Below are 23418 nucleotides of genomic sequence, written 5' to 3' on the forward strand. Positions count from 1 at the left end.
CATTGGACTTTTGACTTTACGGCCAAATGAAAATATTGCCATTTTTTATTATTGCTCATTAAAGTTTTTTATATTTATTTAAGAATCATAAAATTAATTATCATTATGGCTTTTTGTGATCAAAAATTAACATTTTAATGCATAATTAACAAATTACAATTAATTTGCTGTTCTTACTCTGCTACATTATAAAAATTCACCTTATGTGAACGACAAAATTTTCTAGTTTATGTAAAAGAACTATACACTTTCTACAAATTTGCTAATGACTATCTTTTTTATCCTGAAATAATGGAGTAAACCTTTCTTTTTAAAGCTTGTAGGCTGTTTTATCTATCAGAATTTATAATATACTGGGGGACTATGACAGCCGCGCGCGGTTACAAATGATTATGTGTGTGAAAGAAAATAATAATTTCTAACAAGGGATGGACATAATTTTGTTTAAGATTTTTATATCTTACCAACCTTCATTTCTAGAAAAAAAAACGAAAAGTTCAAACTAACGAAGTGTCAGTTTGAAACTTTTACCCAAAAGTGCTGAGTTTTTGCCACAAACTCAAATTTTCTAATCCCTATATCTGTGTATGTAATCTGAAGGTGCACACTGCACGCTTATGATATTTAAGACGGAATTCATAGTTTAAAATAAAGAAGGTCTACTGCATTAGGGTTTAAAGATGTAGAAATAAGAAAATCAAAGTTTGTGGCAAAGACTCAATTTCTTATTTTGAGTAAGATTGGTAGATATCTATTGATAAACGAGGTACGTGTATATACAGAGTGTCCCATATCAAATTAGACCGCGTCAATGGGTCTAAAATACGATTTGGGGGACAAATCAGAAAATTTAAAAAGAATGAATCATTTTGAAAAATTTAATAGGACTAATAGAAATTTTTTTGTAGAAAATGCTAAATTTTTCGAGTATTATGTGCGTATTTTGGCGTTAAAGATTGGAGATAATCTAATATGATATGGGACGCTCTGTATACAAAATTCTGAAAAGTCTGAATTTTTCATTTTTAAATAAGGTTTAATAAATAAAGATAATTTAGTTATTATATTTAAAAAAATACATGTAAAATATGACACATAAAATATTAAATGTACAGACTATAGTAATCCTTTGCAAACCTTGAAAAATGTTTTTAGACGATGGTTTGTAAATAAAATAAGTAAATAAAATTTAATCCAATTGTTAAAAAATGGTGTAAAATCTTTTTTGTTGTGAGTAACTGGTAAAATTGCTTCAAGAATAAAAAAAAAATTATACAAAAATAACAATTTAATTTTTTTACAAATTTTTTTCAAACATATAAACAGGCTGATTAAACCAATGTTCATTTGGTTCAGGAGTTTTCTCTCCTAAAAAAATATCGATAAATTTTACTAAATTGTAACTAAATTGTAACTTTATTACAATTGTAACTAAATTGTAACGTTATTACAATTGTAACTAAATTGTAACTTAATTACAATTGTAACTAAATTGTAACTAAATTACAATTGTAACTAAATTACAATTGTAACTAAATTACAATTGTAACTAAATTACAATTGTAACTAAATTGTAACTAAATTACAATTGTAACTAAATTACCATTGTAACTAAATTGTCATCCCATTAATAAGAACAAATACATCTAGTGAATATTTATAAATATCCTCAGCGTAGTAGTGTTTATCTCATATTAATGCATAAATCTATGAGATAATAAAAGTAAAGGGACTGTATGCGTAGTTTAAGTGACCCTCCATGCAAATAAAAGTTTTGTCTGATCAAATATGAATTATATATCAATGTTTATTATCTTAAAAATAACTATTTTCAATTGTGGCTTCTCTGCAAAATTGATTACTGTAGAAAAACATATAGAAATTATTAGAGTCACTTTTAACCCTAGGAAAAAAACAAAATTTCAAACAGATAAAGGTTTCAAGGGAACCGTTGCAGTAAATCGGGCAGAGCCATCTTTGAATAGAGGATAGGTTGAAATTACGCTTACGGTTCTTTTCAGTGCTTCATTTGTCTGTTTGTCCACATAAAATTGAACTTGTTGTATGACGAAAGCATAATTAGAATTACCTGAAGAGCTCCAAACTAATTTCCAGTTAGTAACCAAGTATGGGTAAAGAATTGGTCCATATATCCTAGTCACATATTTATTTTTTTATTTTATAATAAAATATTTGTAAATTTTATCTCAACCCTTAGACAAGAAAACCATAATTTGGGTCCTTTTATAGTCTCAATTTATTTTTATCTGTGAATCTTTCTCTTCAAGCATACATTGATTTAACAACAATACTAAGATTGGTCTGTATTAATCGTGTATTCAAAAATGTTCAATGCCATGATTTCTACAAAAAAATGTTGACTTAAAAGGTTTGTTTATTTTGATATTAATTTGATTAAAATAAAATGCGGTATAAGTGTAATTATTATATAATTTTAATAATAATAATAATAATAATGATAAGGATAAATTTGTACTGTACAAAGAAATACAACCTATGAGCGTTAAACTCTATTCTATCCTTCCCTGTAGTTGGTACTCCAATAATCAACTGAACAAAGAAAACATTAGATGGAAATCTTGTGGTTGTATACCAACTCCTGGTGGACAGGGACTATAAGAGAAGGAGCCATGACTTGTAGGGGGTAAAAGTCTAATAAATATTTCAAATGCCTGAAAGGAAATCTATGTAAGAAAGTCAACGGAAAAAAAACCTGGAGATAAAAAGTTTGGTAAACAAGTCCCTATTTTTGAATTACTAGGACAAAATTTCATTAAAAATATAGTCCTCAGCTTTAGATTCCTGGGACTTTTCCCCCAAGATAGTAGGAGATTAACATGAAAATATATACGAAGAAAAAAAAACAAGAAAAAAAGTGAAAATGAGGTCAAGTCCGAGATATTTTCATAGACAGGACATAACTTAATATCAAGTTTTTTTTGCTTGGGTTGCAAACATCCTTTGTTATCATGCGTAATCTACTTTATGAGGACTTTTTAAAATCACGCTGGAATAAAAAGTCTCAAAATGGTATGTCTTTATTTCCAGAGACTTTTTATTCCAAGGACTATTTTCCATTAGACTTTTTAGTGCCAAAATTTAGGACTTTGTTTCCGGAAATTATTTCTCAGAAAACTTGTTGGCGGTTACCAGAATAGGAGATGAACAATACCTTGGCATCAGGACTAGTTACACAGCTAACCCTGGCAATAGTTAGAATATCTCCCCAAGGGTTCAAGGCATCACCATACCGACCTTCAAGGTTAGGTCATTAAAATTATCAAGTACACTAGGTCTATATAATAAAGCTCTTCGCTCATATCTATACTATTTATATATATATATATATATATATATATATATATATATATTAGCTATGATAGGTGGCCAAACGGCTGAACCGAATTTACAAACCTTTGGAGGAACCCATGTGTACCCTAGAGGTAACATAGGCTGAAGAAATTCGAATTATTTTTTTCAAAAATATTTTTTTCAACTTCAAATTTTTTTTTATTTTATTTTACGGGACATGCCGGGGGCATTTCAGCTGGTTGAAAATAGTGCAATTTTCTTTTCTTTATATATCTATATTCTTTTAATTAATGTCCTCAGTACTGTGTAAACTTTGAAACCAATAATGTCATGCTTAATTTCTTCAAAAGCACATGGCCACTTGTTAATCTATTCGGGTTTATATGTGCACTATACAGTCATTACCAGAAAAAAACCGGAAATAATAGGCAGTTAATAAGACAACTTTACATGTATATATCTTTGGTAAATTTGAAGGCAGACTACATTTTAGAATTGGCAGGACTAGGCTTGTTTTGTTATCATCGCTTCATTAATCATAGATTTTAACCCTATCTCTGCTGGGGTACTTGAAAACCATTTGATTAGAGATTGTTTCTTCACAAAGATTAAAAACAAACTTTATTTTAGTTGTTTGTTTATTTTAGTTGTTTTTTATTTTTGTTGTTTGTTTATTTTAGTTGTTTGTTTATTTTAGTTGTTTGTTTATTTTAGTGTTTGTTTATTTTAGTTGTTTGTTTATTTTAGTGTTTGTTTATTTTAATTGTTTGTTTATTTTAGTGTTTGTTTATTTTAGTTGTTTAATTAATTTAGTTGTTTGTTTATTATAGTTGTTTGTTTATTTTAGTTGTAATTGTTTATTTTAGTGTTTGTTTATTTTAGTTGTTTTTTATTTTTGTTGTGTGTTTATTTTATTTGTTTGTTTATTATAGTGTTTGTTTATTTTAGTTGTTTGTTTATTTTAGTTGTTTGTTTATTTTAGTGTTTGTTTATTTTTGTTGCTTGTTTATTTTACTTTTTTGTTTATTTTAGTGTTTGTTTATTTTTGTTGCTTGTTTATTTTAATTGTTTGTTTATTTTAGTTGTTTGTTAATTTTAGTTGTTTGTTTATTTTTGTTGCTTGTTTATTTTAATTTTTTGTTTATTTTAATTATTTGTTTACCTAATCCTGAATGTTCAACTGAAGAGTAAGTAACAATTATATCAAACGTTGGCAGTTTTCCTTCTTTATATCTTTTTCTAAAATTATATAGTTTTCTTAAATTTAGATGAATTTAGAATATGTTATATTATTTAATTATTACTAATCATTGGTGTTGAGATAAAGATGATAGGGTACCATTGTGAATAGAACATGGAACTTTTTTAATAAAATGTCACCTCAACCACAGACTCTTTTATTGCAAAGACTTACCTAAACTCCAAAGGTGTGATAAATTCAAGTCCTGGATATTCACTTTTTGCTGTAGCGTACTCCAGGGTCATAACTTTTGAAGGGTTCCTGAATATTAAAAATTATGAAGAAGAGTAAGGGTTTCCATTTCAAAGTAGAATGATATGATTTGATTTTTCCGTAAAGAGGAATTTCAAATAATTCTTGAAAAAGTAAAACCAAAATTTCCGGGAAATTAAATACACTTTTCATTTATTATTTAGTGAAATAAATGCTGGTTTCCATTGTGACACTTTTGGCTTTATTTATTTCAAAAAGTCCATGTTTGTGTCAATTCTTTGCAGTTTTTTCCTATATCTAAAGAAGCTTCGCAAAGCTTTTCAATTAATTCTTTTAATAATTTCTTGTTTCTTATATAGAAAATGTTTGTACAACTCTTCATTATTAACAATGTTTGCATAAAGTGATATTTTTAAAACTATTTTAGACTCATATTTTTTTCATATAAACACACTCATAGTCACACCATTCAATAAACTGGAATATATTCTGGTTTCCGTTCAATAAACTGGAATAGATTCTGGTTTCCATTCAATAAACTGGAATAGATTCTGGTTTCCATTCAATAAACTGAAATAGATTCTGGTCTCCATTCAATAAACTGAAATAAATTCTGGTTTTCATTAAAAAAACTGGAATAAATTCTGGTTTGCATTCTTTAAACTGGAATCAAATCTGGCTTCCATTCAATAAACTAAAATAAATTCTGGTTTCCAATCTATAAACTGAAATAAATTCTGGTTTCTAAATAAAAGGAAAGAAACTAACTGCAGACTGGCAGTTTTTAACCCTATCCCTACGGGATACGCTGGAGGGGGGGGGGAAACTTCACCCCCCCCTCTAAATCCCATGTTTACCGTCCAAATATGACTAATGATACATCATTGGAAAGCTCTTATGCTCTACTTTTAGAATGTGTAAACAAATTTGCAAATTTGCAAAAGCTAACTATTTTGTTGGAAAATCCAGTATAATATAGTAAAAAAGGTAAAAAGTTAAAGCTACATATCCTTAGCTGTGTTTCATATTCATAGGACTATTAACCATCATATCTTAGGTCTTACAGTTATTATATTATTCTAAAATTTTTGTGGGTCCCTTTTTAAAAAAAAAGTTTTGATAATCTTTACTTTGATAGTATAACAGCCTCAACCCAAGGAGTCATAGTTCCAATAACAAGGACTGTTTTTCCATTCACACTAATCTGCTTTAGGGCCTGAAACAAATATCTAAAAAAGCATTTAGGGTACTGTCTTGTACTGTTTTGTACTGTTTTGTACAGTCTTGTATTGTTTTGTACTGTTTTGTACTGTTTTGCACAGTTTTGTACTGTTTTGTACTGTTTTGAATATAGACATGCAAAATCATTTCATCTCTCATTGTGATGAAAAACTAAAGTGCCCTGCATTAAAAATACTTTGAAACAAATTAAATTTCGGATACTGGACTTTTTGCCTACACTGTTAGAAAAAATTCTTTTTTTCACAAGAGATATATATTTTTTTACAATTTATTATTTTAATGTTTTAATTTTATAATTTGGATTCAATTAATACAGAAAAATTTGAATTTTATTATTCATCTTGGCATCATTTTTCCTTTATTTCATTTTCTTCTGTTGACTGTCCTCAGTTCTGATAATTTTGAAAAAAAATGTTGTCGAAACCAGTATTTTTTAGACACTCACTAAGGTTGACTGTATGTTTCAGTGTGTTCTAATATGGCTGACTCAGTTACCAGATTTATTGTGTTAACCAGGAATATCTAACGTTGCACAGTTGATCAGACTGTTTTAAGGTCAGGAGGGTGGGTATAGCAGGAGAACCAGGTGGAATAAAAGGTTTCGGCAATTGTTACTTTGAGTTTTATGTCCAAATCCTGGTTAAAAATGGAGCCCTTAACATTTGTACACTAAGAAATCAATTCTAAATGCTGTTTGTGACAAATAGAGGAGTTGGAAGTTTGGAATAGATCAGGAAGTGAGGGTATTTAGGGACTCCCATGGAAGATCCCTACTTTCTCCCGGATTTAAAGTCTTTCCTCCTTAAGTGGAATTAAGAGGAAACCCATAACTGCACTCTTTGTGTAAAATGGGTAATGGAAAGCCTTGAAGCCCCATCAGGTGAAATCTTCCACAGTAGTCCAGTCCTCACAGCCTGGCCGAGTAAAAAAACATATCTTTGTGCATGGCTTGTATACTTATCAAGGGTCATACTTCTGTGTTCCTGCTGCAGAAATGTTGAGCCAAGGAAAGCTGAAGATGAAGTTCTTGTTCACTATTCAAATCCTATGCTTCACTACTGCCCTGTAGTGTAAGTTATGAGCAACTCTAAGTAGCACTCTTCCGAACTGTGAAGCCGGGAGATGCTATGAGAGGCTTGATCCTTGTCGCAAGCAGAAAACAACTTCACAATCCATATATACATCTGTTAAGATGTGTTCCTTCTATAAGCTGCAGAAATGTTGAGCCAAGGAAAGCTGAAGATGAAGTTCTTGTTCACTATTTAAATCCTATGCTTCACTACTGCCCTGTAGTGTAAGTCATGAGCAACTCTAAGTAGCACTCTTCCGAACTGTGAAGCCGGGAGCTGCTATGAGAGGTTTGATCCCTGTCGCAAGCAGAAAACAACTTCACAATCCATATATACATCTGTTAAGATGCAAAGCAATATAAATAAATAAATAAATAAATATTTTATTAGGCACATAATTATACATTTACAAGGGTTAAAAACACATTGATGAATTCTATGATTATTACAGTGCCGGGAAACCCGGAGAGCTCAATATCTGGCTGTCTGGTCCAGGTCCCTGAAAACTTTAGATTTATGCGGCGTATGATACGATGAAAGTTAAAAAAATGAAGGAGAGGTGAATATTTCTGTTAGGGTTCTGAGTAGGTCCGATCATGAGAGCCCAAGTAGACCTGGAGAATAGACAACAAAGCAATATATTATAAGAAGGTATTGTACTTAGACCCTGGGTACAAGCAAACTAAACAGTGCATAAATAACAGTTACAATCTATGCTATAGCTTTCATCAAGTTTGTGTAGAAAATAAGATTTTAAATTACTGGAAAACGTTGAGCTCTTAACAATGCTATTTTTAAACACTGGTTTAAATTTATTCCATAAATTCGGAAAATAAAAAAGAGGATGTGATTTTAAATACTGGTACTTTAATCGTGGAATTGCAAAGTCTTCGCCATTTCTTAGCATATATTGGGGGTCTGTATCCCTGTTCAAGCTCCATGAGTTATTAAATGATGATGGCAGACGATTTAACCTATATTCGTACATAAAACAAAGGGCATTTACTTGTATTAGATCTTGGAAAGGGACTATGGCAGTTTTTAAAAAAAGTGGGGCAGTGTGAGAATTAAAACTCTTATTGCAGACTAGACGTACAGATTTTTTTTGTAGGGTCTGAACTCTAATAAGATCCTTTTTAGAAAGAAGAGAAAAGATGTTACTGCAATATTACATGTCACATCAATTATATTATTGGTGGCAATCAATATTGGGAGGTGCAATGAGTTTTATTTTTATTTTGCGATATATAATATATATATATACCTTGTCTATGAGAAAACTGGCGTTAGTGTATGTCTCATTGGGCCTACCAGAAACAAAATTGTCAACTGAAAGAAAATATAATTTTATGTTATGTTAGAATATTAAATCCAAATCAATCTTTAATAAAATATTCAATGACCACAGCCATATTTCATATACAAATTTTAATCCCAGTTTTATCAAAATTTCCATTAAAATGTATGTATTTAACCCATACACAAATCTCTCAAAAAAATGTAAACGAATTTGTCGTTAAGCTTTATTATTGAACACATGTAAACTATTTTGTACAATTTAAATAAGAAGACAATAAATATCTAGATTTTTAAAAAATTTCCATTAATTATGAATTTAAAGCCATACAGCAAAATGAAAAAGAGTAAATTGTCAAATTATGGATGTACTTTAGATTGAGAGCTAAGCTACCTTTGCTTGAAAATCTAAACTTTCCTAATACAGCCTTCTAAACACAATTATTTGGTCCTTTTAAGCTAGTTGCCCTATCAAAATTCATCCTAATCGGTAAAGAGATTCCTGAGCTATGATCGGAAATAAAACAAACTGTTTGTTTGTATGTCCTATGCATTCTAACTCAAAATCTCTTGGCCGATTTGCCTCAAATTATGATAAGGGAACTCGATTCTTAGTTTGATTTGAAAAATGTTACAGGTCTTCAGGCAAAGCTGAATTCCCATGCTAGTATAAATATATAGATTTTAGATTTTAGCTAAGTCAAAATCCCCTTTATAAATATTATATTATAATAATAGATCTTACTGTACGTTTGAACGTAAGTTTTCGAGTAGATTCTAACATCATTCTCAGCTTTCTGAACAACTTGGCTGGTTTCGTCTATGAAAAATTAAATTCATATGTAAAACTTGTATTCTCATTGTTTGACTATTTTTTTTATCTTGACACTTTTTTCAAAAAAAAAAGAAGATTGTTTTCGTCATTTTTTATAGATAATTTGGTCATATACTACAGGTAAATCATATATTTTTTAACTGCTAAAACATTCTAGAGAAATTCAGGTTTCAAACGAAATATTTTGTAAGTTTAAAAATGTATAGATCTAAAATATATATTCAAACAGGAGTAAACTTTTTAACTATAATGGTTTACATCTTGTTTTGTAGCAGCAACTCATAAATCGAGAAAGTTACAAATAAAATTTTACTATAGTTTCAGTGGGACCTACATATAAGACTGTGGAAAAGGGAGACGACATTAAGGGTAATCTTTTGTGAATTTCATATACACTACAGGGTGACCCATCAAAAACAGTGATAAAGCGTTTTTCGGCCCTTTTAATCTTTTTAAATGACTCCAAAATGTGCTAGAACATATGATTTTTAATTTTAGGGTCGGAAGGTTAACGTTTTGTCTTTCGATTCTTCTGTTTTGTGTTCCCTAAACAGGCTGGAGGGGGGGGGGGTGCGTTTGGCACCCCTCTGTAGTTTTTTTTGTCCTAGTACTCTCATTTTTCACACTATCACCGTGAAATTTTATGACTTTTAATAAATAGTAATTTAAAGGATTTTGTGTTCAAGAAATATGTTTTTTTTTATTTATAGGGTAGGGTACAGGGTGGAAAAAAGTCCGGTCTGTGAAAAAAAATCTAAAATTTTACCGGGTATGGTTTTTATTTTTTAGCGCCTTTATTTTTATTTACTGGCGCTCCAGCTTCAGTAAGCAGGTAGCAACAAAACCATCGAATTTTGGAACCTCTGGCGACAACAGGTATAAATCAGGGAAAAATGTTTTTAAAATATTTTGTTTCTATGAAATGTGTGCATTTATATAACTGAACGAAGTTCGTATTAAGATTTCGATTCTACTGAAGACCACCGGAGGAATTTCATTTTCACTGGAGGGGTTTGAAAAGTCACTTTTTTCAATTTGAAACTTGACGCATGGTGATTTACAATCCACTGGAGGGATTCAGATATCTATCCAGAGGGTTTATAATTTCACTGGAGGAATTCAGATTTCCTTCCTAGGGGTTTATAATTCCACTGGAGGGATTCAGATATCCTTCCTAGGGATTTATAATTCCACTGGAGGGACTCGGATATCGTTCCAGGGGGTTTATAATTCCACTGAATGGATTTAGATATCCTTCCTAGAGGTTTACAATTCCACTGGAGGGATTCAGACATCCTTCCTAGGGGTTTACAACTCCACTGGAGGGATTAAAATATCTTTCCAAGGGGGTTGTAATTCCACTGGAGGGATTCAGAAATCCTTCCTAGTGGAAAGCTATCTGAATGCATCCAGTTGAATTGTAAACCCCAAGAAAGGATATACGAATCCCTCCAGTGGAATTTAAAACCCTTAGGAAAGATATCTGAATCCCTCCAGTGGAATTATAAACCCCAAGGAAGGATATCTGAATCCCTCCAGTGGAATTATAAACCCCAAGGAAGGATAGCTGAATCCCTCCAGTGGAATTATAAACCCATTGGAAGGATATCTGAATCCCTCGAGTGGAATTATAAACCCATAGGAGGGATATCTGAATTCCTCGAGTAGAATTATAATCCCCCTGGAAAGATATCTGAATCCCTCCAGTGGAATTACAAACCCCTAGGAAGGATATCTGAATCCCTCCAGTGGAATTAAAAACCCAAGGGAAAGATATCTAAATCCCTCCAGTGGAATAATAAAGCCCTATGAAGGATATCTGAATCCCTCCAGTGGAATTATAAACCCCTATGAAGGATATCTGAATCCCTCCAGTGGAATTATAAACCCCAAGGAAGGATATCTGAATTCCTCGAGAGAATTATAATCCCCCTGGAAAGATATATGAATTTCTCCAGTGGAATTTTAAAAAACCAGGATATACATCTGAATCCCTCCAGTGGAATTATAAACCCATAGGAAGGATATCCGATTCCCTCCAGTGGAATTATACACCAATAGAAAAGATATCTGAATCCCTCCAGTGGAATTATAAACCCCTAGGAAAGATATCTGAATCCCTCCAGTGAAATTGTAAACCCCAAGGAAGGATATCTGAATCCCTCCAGTGGAACTATAAACCCCAAGGAAGGATATCTGAATCCCTCCAGTGGAATTATAAACCCCAAGGAAGGATATCTGAATTCCTCGAGTAGAATTATAATCCCCCTGGATATACATCTGAATCCCTCCAGTGGAATTATAATTCCACTGGAGGGATTGATAAATCCGTCCTATGGGTTTATAATCAAAATCTTACTACGAACTTCCGTGATTCCATTTATATGTCAGATGTATGCTAATGCTACATTCAGTGTAACCCCCCCCCCCCTTCCTAGTATCTGAGGTTGTTGACTCCTTTAACTTTCCCACACATTAGAATACTTAAAATTGTTATTTTTTTTAATAAGCAGAGAGGATTTTGAACATTTGACAAAGCATCAAACGACAAAATGAAATTTAAACAATCCCTTCTAAATTTGAAAACTTTTAAAATCATTTTGAAAGGTAATTGAGGCTTAAAAACACTAATCCACCCTTTGTAGTCACCTTGTAGTAATAAAGCAATTACAGATAAATTAAAAATCAATTTACAAGTAAAAAATGTTGATTAGACTAAATATTATCGGAGTGTAAACAGCCGTCTTCCTTTAGCACAGTTCTGTGGATCTCATTGTAAAATTAATCAGTAAAATATTTACCAAAAAACCAAGAGAGAATGTTAACTTGTCCATTATGGGAATACTCTTTCTAAACAAAAATTCTTAGGATCAGATTCTAGAGATCGTTTTTTTTGAACGAACAACATGTTATTTGAAAACGAACAAAAATTTTCGTAAAAAAAGTGTCGTTCAGGAAACAAACGAACGAGGATTGCTCAGAGTAATGAAAAAGAAATATAGTTTTTTTTAACTGTACAAACGAATTTTTCAAAATATTTTGAAAAAATAAATTGTTACTGAATAAATTATTTTTTGGAACAAGCGTTTTTAATAACATTAGTGTTTTCTTTTCAAACACATTTTCGAAAAAGAATCGTTTTTTTTCTAATTGAACAATTTTTTTGAACAAAGAATTATACTGAGTGAACTATTATACTGAATAAACGATTTAACTATCCGAACAATTATAATGAATAATCGTTCAGTGAGAAAACAAATGAAATAGATGTAAAACGAACTAAATCAATTTCTTTTGGATGAACGTGTCCATCTCTATAAGATACTATGAGAATTATAGATGTGAGATTGTATTTACCTGGAGATCTTGTGTGATCATTTACCTGGAGATGTTGTGTGATCATTTAGCTGAAGATGTTGTGTGATCATTTACCTGGAGATCTTGTGTGATCATGTACCTAGAGATCTTGTGGGATCATTTACCTAGAGATATTGTGGGATCATTTACCTGGATATCTTCTGGGATCATTTACCTGGAGATCTTGTGTGATCATTTACCTGGAGATCTTGTGGAATCATTTACTTGGAGATCTTGTGGGATCATTTACCTGGAGATGTTGTGTGATCATTTAGCTGGAGATGTTGTGTGATCATTTACCTGGAGATCTTGTGTTATCATGTACCTAGAGATCTTGTGGGATCATTTACCTGGAGATCTTGTGGGATTATTTACCTGGAGATCTTGGGGGATAATTTACCTGGAGATGTTGTGTGATCATTTAGCTGGAGACGTTGTGTGATCATTTACCTGGAGATCTTGTGGGATTATTTACCTGGATATCTTGTGAGATTATTTACCTGGAGATCTTGTGGGATCATTTACCTGGAGATCTTGTGGGATCATTTTCCTGGAAATCTTGTGGGATCATTTACCTGGAAATTTTGTGTGATCATTTACCTGGAGATCTTGTGGGATCATTTACCTGGAGATCTTGTGGGATCATTTACCTGGAGATCTTGTGGGATCATTTCCCAACTCATCGCTGGATGTCCACTGGGTCGATCTATTTCAGGACTAGAGAATACAGCGTCACAGTCAACCTGCAGCATCAGTCAACATGATAAACAAATCAGAAAAATCGGTTTAAAGAGACTGTATGTGTAATTTCAAGTGACCTTCCATTTGTAGAGTGACATGTCCGATTTTAACGATACCCTTTAAATCTTTGTCTGATCAAACATTTCGTAGATATTTTTCAATATATAGCGGTGAGATTAAGTGCCTAGAAACCGTGCAAGTGAATACTAGCAATGAGTTCTTTCCAGCTATGCAAATAAAGCTATCTACCTCATCATTTTCCAAACAAAGCTTTAAATTGGACATGCCTTTCTATGAATGAAAGGTCACTTGATATTACGCTTACAGTCCCTTTAAATCATGTCATTGCTTGCTTTGCCCGAGAGCACTGTGGATGAATATGTCCACTATAGGAAACATGTTGGGTCAAGTCTATACTTGGTACACAAGACGGACAGGTATTCTTGAACTGTTTCGGATCAAGCAACGATTGGTCTCAAATGTTAGGGGGGCTAAATTTTCTGTATTTTCTTGTGATTCAGTCTCCATGGGAAAAATTGGGATGCCCCACCCCCATTAAAAAACTTTCTTTTTTATATTACATGTTTGACTCTAATATTTTAACCCTATCTATGCTGGGGTACTTGAAAACCAGGATATGCTGGGGGGGTCAATTTGACCCCCCCCTCTAAATCCCATGTTTGATGTCCAAATATCACAAATGATACATCATTGGAAAGTTCTTGTGCTCTACTTTTAGAATCTGCAAAAAAATTTGCAAATTTGCAAAAATTGAATTTTTTTATCGCAAAATCCAGTTATATAGTAAAAATGTTTGCAAAAAAATTTGTCCAAAAAATGATAAATTATACATTTTTGAAAAGCCCTTGACCATGCCATTTCAAATATGCAAACAATTTTGCAAAATTTTAAATAACCTGTAAAACTAAAAATGTGCAAATTTCCTTTGACAGGTTGTTTGCAAAAAATTTGCAATTTTTTTTTCGCAAAACTTGTGCAATTCATTTCCTTATGTCAAAAGCTTTCCAAAAAGCTAAATTTTATCAAAATCTGACAAATGGAAGTGGGTCAAAACAAAGACTTAGTTTGTTACAGGAAAAAGTAGTCATTCAGGCAGTGTGCCTGAGGACTCAGGCAGTTAGTATTAAAGCCTGGTTTTAGGCCTAAAGGGAGGGCTTTGGGTATGTAAGAAAAGTCAGAAAATTTCAACAGCCTGAGACCAATACTTTTTGAGTTATGTAAAAAAACAGGGGGGGGTCAAATTGACCCCCCCCCCCAGCAGGAATAGGGTTAAGTTTCATTCTTTAATCTTGCACTTTATATACCTTTGCTTTCACTGTTCCCATTCCCAATAAGTCTCCAGCTTGTCTTTTTATTGGTTTAGTAAGGTCGCAAAGCTCTCCACATAGTTCAAGAATAGCATCGTATCTGCCACCTGTAACATCATGCATAGAGTTTGCAGCGAACGAAACGTTTCTCCATTTCTCCAAAAATTCGAAGAAATGCGAAAATTTGCTTTCGCATTTTGAAAACTTTTTTGCGAAAGAAAATGAAGCGAAAAAATGGGAAAACGATTCGAAATTTCGCGAAAATGTGAAATGCAAAAATTTTGTGAAAAATTTTCGGGAAAAAAATTTCGCGAAAACCATAAGCATTTTAGCTGCAACAGTTAATTGCGCAAAAAAAGTTGTGGAATTCTCTGCTTTAATAGCTCAATATTTGAAGTTTTATTTTTGTTGTATAAATAATTTCTCTCCCTTTCTTTATAATAAATGCTTGATGAAGAGAACTTGAATTCTCTAACTATCTTTTTAAGTTTCTGTCCGTCCACGTACGTTAAACCTAACTACGAAACAGCCAATTAAAAATAACGTATTTTTTGAGAAATTTTCGTGTTTTTTTTGCATAATTTCTGTTTATCGCATTTTTTTTTTTTTACTTTTTCGCAAAACTTTTGCATTATGTTTTCGCAAAATTTTCGCATTATCTATTTCGTGAAAATTTTGCATTTTCCGCGAAACAGATTAAAGCGAAATTTCGCGAAAAAAAATTAAGTTTTTTGCAAGAGAAAAAATGCGAACATTTTTTCTTTTCGCCGCAAACCCTAATCATGCATCAACGAAAAAAACAAAATGTTGATAGTCGGCCATTTTTTAAATTACGATACGGCAATATTTAAAATAAACAGTTCGTCATTTTAAATCTTAAAAGTCGGTCATTTTTCATTTTGAAAATCGATTATTTCTCATAAATTTCTCTTATAAACTAAAAAAGTTGTAAATTTTTGTAAATTTTGAAAAAATACCCTCAAAAAAAGTGTTCATTTTCATATATATTCTTAAATATCAAATATTTAAATCATACAAAGTAAACAAAGAGTTCAATTGCCTTTGAAATAAACATCTGTTTTTAAACCAAAAAAGAGAAATACTTAATTACATCTGATAAAAAGTTAGTTATATTGCTGCAAAGATAAATCATACATTACAAGTGTTCAGCAAGTTCAGCAAAAAATCTACAAATGAGAAAAAAGATAAAGCATGATTTTTTTTACCTAATGGTGGCCGGGATTTAAGCGACTTTTCACTATTCATATTCTGAAAATGTGTATCAATACAGTGATGACCAATGTAAAGTGGAATTATAGTCGTCTTATTTCGTTCTTTATTTTCAGAATTTCCAATAAAGATTTGGGAACTTTTAAAATTTGAAAAAAAAGTTGGATCAAAACAAAAACAAAGATTAAAACCAAAAAACAAAGGTTTGATTAAAATAAACATATGAGCAAACTCAATTCCCCTCACATTACCTACAGGGTGTCTCACGAAACATGACAGTTAGTGACTGCAGTTTAAAAAGTCATCTTGCATAATTTGTTAAGTTTTTTGAGAATAATAAAACATATATTATTGGAGACATCTTACAGTAAAATTGATTTCAAAGTAAAATATTTTTGAGTAAAAAAATTTTAAACAAAATTACCAAAAAAAATTCTTCTTTTTAATACAGCACATGGAAGAAGACATTCAAAACTTTTCACCAACTGTCATGTTTCGTGGGACTCCCTATATAAACACCTTGAAATTTGGTTTACCTCTAGTCTCTGAACTCCCTGGAGTACTTGAGAAAAATCTGCCTCTTTTCCATCATTTTCAAAACGGAGCCAACCCTTTATTTGAGATTACATCTATTTTTCATTTCAAATACAACGGGTCTACACTCTACAGTATCGTATAAAGAAATGTAAAACATGATTATTCAAACCCAAAGTACACCAAATACAGTGGAACACATACATCTGTGGAATAGGAAGACGACATTAATCCTTTTTCTTCGTATATTTAAAGATTTTCTAACAGTTGTTTGAAAATCTTCTAATTTTGAAAATGTGTCCATTATAAACTACAAAATTGCTGTGTTTCATGTTCATTGTTAATTGTTAAAGTCCTTAATTATTTCTTACTATTCCAAAGGTTTACGGGTCTCACCGTAATTTTAATATTTGATCTGATGTAAAATAATGTATATATATTTATTTGTCTAGAAAAGTGTTAAATCTTGATGATTTTATTTTTTATTTTTGCCGCAAAAAGGGCAAGTCACTTTTATTAAGACACCACCATTAAAGTTATCAAATTTCTCATAAAAAATAGAAAATAAAAAAAAATTTCTCATAAAAAAAGCCTTCTTCAACATTTTTTGCACAAACTTAGGCTGTTAACCGGGCATAAAATTACAATTGAAAAGTTACTTGAAATTATACTGATCTGCAATTAATACTTCGTAGTACATTAAAAAGATTTCTCTGCACGGAGAACTGTTTACTAAAAATTCTTTTTAACGATTGTTAAAGAAACAAAAATAAAAATATTTCTTTATGAGAGATAGAACACAAGATTTTTTGTAAAAATGAAAATAAAATTTAACTTTCTAATTAAAAAGCAATATTGTTCATGAATTATTGCAAAATGTGTAAATCGAAATATTTCGAAAAAGAGGAAGCAAAAAGAGAACTGTAAAGACATTGAGACATTTGCGAAGGGTTAAAAAATACGTCTTTTGAATAACAAAAAGAAATTATAAAAACATTAATATCAAAAGTACTTACATTTTAAAGGTCAAAAGACAAATACAATAATAACCAGAAAACTCTGAAATATGAAGACGACTTTATAACAATACTAAAGTGTATTTTATGATGTTACAAGGCAAATTTTTGAACTAGACACTCAATTGGTCTGTTTACACTGCACGATTGCTGTGTTCAATGGTTATTGGACTATTGAAAAGCATACATTAAGTCTAAAAGTCGTCTTCTTATTTCAGAGTTTTCTGGTTACCACTGTAATTAATGTTGAGAACTTGAGAAGAGGAAAAGTAATAACGCAAAAAAAACTTACAACAAAAAGTCCAAAGAAAAACATTACTGCCGGCAAGAGCATTTTCTTTCTCTGCTGAGTTACCATCGTCTAAAAAAACATATTAATAATAGAAATTAAAAAGAAAGATACTACGTTTCGATTTTGTACCCTGTTGAATATTTATACATTAACAAACTTTCTACAACAAAGTGAATCCTGTATTTTCAATTATATTTTTATCGCTCATTCAAAATCCGCCAAAAATAGCGTGCACTTAAAAATTTTAAATACTTGGCGAAACAAAAAGTAAAGATAAAAAATGCGAAAAATCTACCTTTGATAGGTTTATCGGGCACTTTTATTTACCGTTTAGTAATTATATTTGGAAATGAGCACAAATTAAAAATATTGTTTTAAGATGACGACCCGTTTAGAACTTATAAGTCGAAAATAAAAACATATAACTAACATTATATTAAGCAATGCAAGGACAACAATTCCAAATTGTAAAATTTATTCTGAAATAAAATTTTTGAAAGTAGTTCATTTTATTATTAAAGCCATTGACCGTTTTCAAGAAAGGCCAGGTTTTCCTTTTTCGAGACCAAACCAACTTTCCCGTTTTTGAGTAAAATTCGCGATTCGTAAGAAAACTAAGCCACATAATTTCCAAAATAAATCAATGAAAACAAAATTTATCTTATTCAGACTAGCTCAATTAGCAAATTTGAAATGAGAGCTTCTTAGTTAAAGAGTTACAGGTATTGTGATAAACACATGTGTAGCATTTTCAGATGTTTCTGTTTATTTTCAGGGGCGTTCTATTCTAGGTGCAGGGTGAGCAACTTGGACAATCACCAGGGCAAGATGAGTTGGAGTGTTTGTATTGTATAATTCAGCCATCATTAAACTCCACAAAAAAAGGGAGTGTTCGCGAAAAATGAAGGGGGGTATAGGCTTAATGCGATAAAAAGTGCTTTTGATCGCTATTAATCTTACTTCTATCTGTTGCGTCTATAAGGAGAAAATTGTTGAAAACGACTTATGCTGAAGAAATTCGGAAAGATGAAAAACTTTGCAAAACTTGTGCAATCCGTTTCCTTATTTCATAGTATAAAAGCCCGGTTTTATACCTACAGGAAAAACTATTGGTATTTATGTGAAAAAAACTACAGGGGGGGGAAATTCCCCCCCCCCCCCCCGGCAAAAATAGGATTAACATAACATAATTTATATTTTAGATAGTTTTCTTGGGAAAACTCATTTCATTTTCTGATATTGTTTAAGTGCCCTTCCCCATCCCTCCTACTTAATGGAACATATAAGTAAACGTGTTTCTAGTGATTATCCATTTCTAGCGGTACCAATCAAAACTTTATCTGAGGATCAATAAGAAAGATATTATTATGTTTTTGTCCTGAAAAGGGTTTTATTCTCATCATTTTTTCTGCATAGGAAAATTCCCGTGTCACGTTTATATAAATTCACAATCAAAAATATATTATGTTGTAATTAGGGCTGGGCACATTCCAACTTTTTGTAGCCATTTAATTAACCGGTTGTTCCTACTGTTAAACAATTTCAGGTTGCTTTTGATTTTAAATGTAAGAACAGAACGTTCGTTTCGTTAACAGCATTTTCCGTTTTTTTAATTACCGTTAGTTAACGAGCTCAAGTTATTAATGGAGATAATGGAAATTTGTCAACAACCATGAACGGCTCTAGTCGTTAATGGTACCGTTATTACAGAGTAAATGGCGTTCAAGGTGCGAAGCAGCGAAAAAATTTCTTTAACGGATAATTTTTAACAAAAAAGGCTAATCCGTTTCGTTAACAATTTGAAAATTAATTATTTTGCCGTTTGTTAATGGACTCTTCCGTCAAAATTCGAAAATCTCCGTTTTGTTAACAGAACTTTGCACAGTCCTAGTTGTAAAGGAGTAATAATGATTCCTTTCTATAATATTTGTTGACAATAATGTTAAAAAAATAACATTATGTTATAATCATTTACATTTGGTAAGACAAAACAATTTAATCGTTTTATAATTATTTTTCTAATTTTTGCTGAAATTTACATTGTTAGTATTTACTGCCACATGTTTAAAACTTAATAAGCAATTCTGTAACTACCTAACCTAAATATCAAAATCTGTTCAATTTTTTCATTTTTAAAAATGACCTGATATAAAAAAACTTAACCTAAACCTAAATATCAAAATCTGCTTCATTTTTTCATTTTTTATGAATGGCCTGATATTAAAAAAACCCGACCTTAATATCAAAATTCAAAGTTTTTTTTTATTTTTCAGAATGGCCTGATATTGGAAAACATTAAGTGGAGAGCATGGTTGAAAACCGCTCATTTCTCAAATGTATTATATCACGACTTTGCAATTTTTTCATTCAGTTCAAATCCTTGCAGTGGCTGCAGATTGGCTTCAGATACTTTCCGTAAACTTTCTTTGAAGGGTGGTGCATCTTTCGACTTACGCCACATCTGCTATACAACACTCTGCTATAACGTGGTTTTCAAGTTGCTAGTTGTCTCCAACAATTTTTGATTTTCGTCAAATTTTAAAATTCCCCTAATCCGCAAAATTTGTATTATTGAATTGAAGAGAAAATGCTGAAATATATTGAGCAACAATTAACACTCGAAATAAAAGCCCAGATAGCCTAATATATATATATTTTAATTAAAAACTTAATCAATTTAAAGAATCTGTATGGACCAAATTGTCAGTTTGGAAGAATTTAATAACTAATATTTTCAAAATATTTGAGAACGAACGTACCTAACTGAATTTTAAGCAGTTAGAGTGCAGAGTGTACAATGGAGATACAGACTTTATAAGGAAAACAGGACGGTACACCAAATGAATAAGCCTTTTCTTAGGAGCTTATAGTGCGTTTCATCCCGAGGCCCGTTACATCTTTTCCTGCTTATTTTCTGATGGGGGGGNGGTGCTGAACTATGGCAGCCTTATAAACTAGTGGAGAATTTTTTTTGCAATTCTAAAACTTTTTGAACTAAAGGAATGCATTTTGCGATCTTCCATCGATCGTGTTCATTTATCCTTTCCCTTTCGTATCCTTTCATCATATATTTCAATAAATAGTGATTAGGTCAAAGCGCGCAACATTAATGAAACGACTCCCACAAAATCTATTCTACGCACAAGATGAAAGTAGCTTCAGTAAAATGAGTTCTGTTCTGATTGGGAACATGTCATATTTCAAAATAACGTGGCATCAAGAATTATCTACCATTTCTTGTTTATAATGAGGTCCAGAGAAATCTGGAGAAAAGTCCAAATAAAGTTTGTCAATTTCAAACTTTATATTAATATGTCTAAGTTAACAGTGTTAACTATAACTTTATTATCCTATCTCAACTTTAAGCTTGAAACCTAGGAAAAAGGAATAGATTGCACACATAATTTATTTTCGGAATTATACTACTTTTTATTTTGTCAAAAAAGAATACTTAAAATAATATATATTTGAAACTCCTATTAAAAATAAAAATAAAGTAGAAATCATACAGTAATCTAATTAGATGGTTAGGAATTTGTCAATAAATCAATGCTAGAATCAATTATTTCGTTTTCATTATTATATTGAATTTCTTATTTTCTTTGAATTTATTCGCAGATTTCTTCAAATTCTTCAAATGTCGTCTTTTCCATTATTAATTCAGAAAATCTGGAGAAAATCTTAGTGAATAATGAGAAACATAGAATAATGTGAAAATAGAAAATAATAATTGAACAAGATTACTTATTTTCGATGATAAGATCAATTTTTATTTTCTCAACCGGTTCCTATCAACTAATTAGTTTATAGTAGAGTTTTGTTTACATTTTTTGTCGTCGTTATTTAATAATTAAAAATAAAACGATTCTGAAAACTTATCCACCCCCAAAGTAGGAGTTTTGAATATTGAATTTGCGTTCAAACTCAGGATTTACAGATCTTTAAAAAGTTGTATATGTCTCAAATAAATCCTAAAGAACCTTTCCACAACACTGCATACTCAGTTCAACTACCTAACATAGCCGGTCACTCCCTTTAATATAAAGAAAAGTAATGTTAGAACTATCCAATATATGCATATGTAAAGTGGAGATGATAGAGGATAATATTCAGGATCAAAGAAAATAATTCAGTAAAGTATCTTCTGAAATTGTCAGGGGTATTCCACTGTTCCACAACATCTCCAAGTCAAAACTATTTTTAAAAAATGTTTTTTTTAAATATTCAAACGTATCAGCAAATGATGTAGCTCTTATAAGTGTATCCAAGAATTTGTGAAGGGTGTAAGGTTTAATATTATTTTAGGGGGGGGGGGGAGCTATAAATTTCGGATGGAAATAAAATTGTACACCTTTTGAGGGGAATTATAGCCTCCATTGTCCCTCCCCCTTCATTTACGCCCCTGGAGATCTATATGTTCTTTCCGTTTTCAATATTTTTCAGGTGACATTTTTTCCACTTAACTTTACAAGCATCGATCATATTTTTAGATGACTTTTCCCTGGTAGCTAATCTGCAGGGATTTCCTGCTTAAACCTTTCCTTCATAATTTATCTAAAATTGACCAAAGCTTTAGGTTTTGTCAGAGGCTCAGAGGAGGGAGGGAAGGCACACCACATCATTGTTTCGTCCGACCACACCTTTTTTCCGTCCGGCATTTAGCCTCGTCATGTTATTCATTATGGTTAAACTTATTTTATCCTGTTCAAAAAGAAGAATATATTATATAGGTACGGTCGGCATAAAAACAATTCATGGACATTTTTATTGCATAATCCCTCAAGCAAATCAAACCAATTGCTATATTCCCTACTTAAACATGTTTATTTTAGCTGTATATATATTCTAAAACACCCAGCCCAACGATATTGGTATATTCCCTATATATACTAAAACATGTTTATTTTAACTGTATATATATTCTAAAACTCCCAGCCCTACGATATTGCTATATTCCCTATATATACTAAAACATGTTTATTTTAGCTGTATATATATTCTAAAACAGCCCAACGATAACTTTAAAGTTTCAGTTTAGAAGTTAAAAAGCAAAGTGACCAGTTACGTCATATATGGCTGTATCTATATCTCTCTTAGGAGACGACATTTTCGTACATTGGAGTGCATCGAGAGTAACCTAATTTTCTATAAAACTTTGTGTGTGGTCTGAAGAAATAATGGTAAGTTATGACGTCATTTGTGGTGCGGACGAAATTGTGTTGCGTGTCTTCCAGCTTGCGCCTCATAGAGCCTATTTATGATTAGAACGACTAGGCATATTTTAAAACTTTTTTCAAACCGTTCGTAACGATTTGTAAAATTCGTCCGAAAGAACAACATTTCAGCCATCCTTTCTGAACTGAAAGGAACGTTCGGTTAACGGTATTTTCCTTTCTTTTTTAAAATTACCGTTTGTTAACAATGCCAATTCTTTGGTAATGGCGTAACGATGGGTATTTTATAAATCGACGCCAGAAGGCGACATTCAAAAATATCGAAATTCTTGAAAATTTTATCCAAAACCTAAAAAAATATTTGCCATTATCTGTTCAAGTTGCATGCATGAGCTGTGAGCGTGCACGAGTCGCCGTTATTTTTATTTCTTGTTAATTTCAAAATTATTACTTTCTGTTTATTTAAAATCTATTTTCGCACAGATTTGCACATAATCATTATTTTTACGGGGGGGTA

General features: G+C 31.4%; 1 protein-coding gene across 1 annotated transcript; it reads right to left on the bottom strand.

Moving 5' to 3' along the window:
* Positions 1–1049: 1049 nt before the first annotated feature.
* On the bottom strand, positions 1050–17792 carry LOC111714682 (uncharacterized). Its single transcript, XM_023489837.1, has 15 exons — positions 17728–17792; positions 16422–16496; positions 15882–15924; positions 14653–14762; positions 13237–13329; positions 12031–12079; positions 9140–9214; positions 8363–8427; positions 5917–6002; positions 4748–4834; positions 4496–4572; positions 3194–3276; positions 2516–2571; positions 2090–2154; positions 1050–1368 (listed from the first exon to the last, which is right to left on the bottom strand). Exons 1-15 carry the CDS (start codon positions 17767–17769, stop codon positions 1298–1300), a joined length of 1077 nt encoding a protein of 358 aa, XP_023345605.1. The 5' UTR covers positions 17770–17792; the 3' UTR covers positions 1050–1297.
* Between the last annotated feature and the right edge of the window lie 5626 nt (positions 17793–23418).

Source organism: Eurytemora carolleeae, unplaced genomic scaffold, assembly GCF_000591075.1.
Source record: "Eurytemora carolleeae unplaced genomic scaffold, Eaff_2.0 scaffold1597, whole genome shotgun sequence".
Classification (NCBI taxonomy): domain Eukaryota; kingdom Metazoa; phylum Arthropoda; class Copepoda; order Calanoida; family Temoridae; genus Eurytemora; species Eurytemora carolleeae.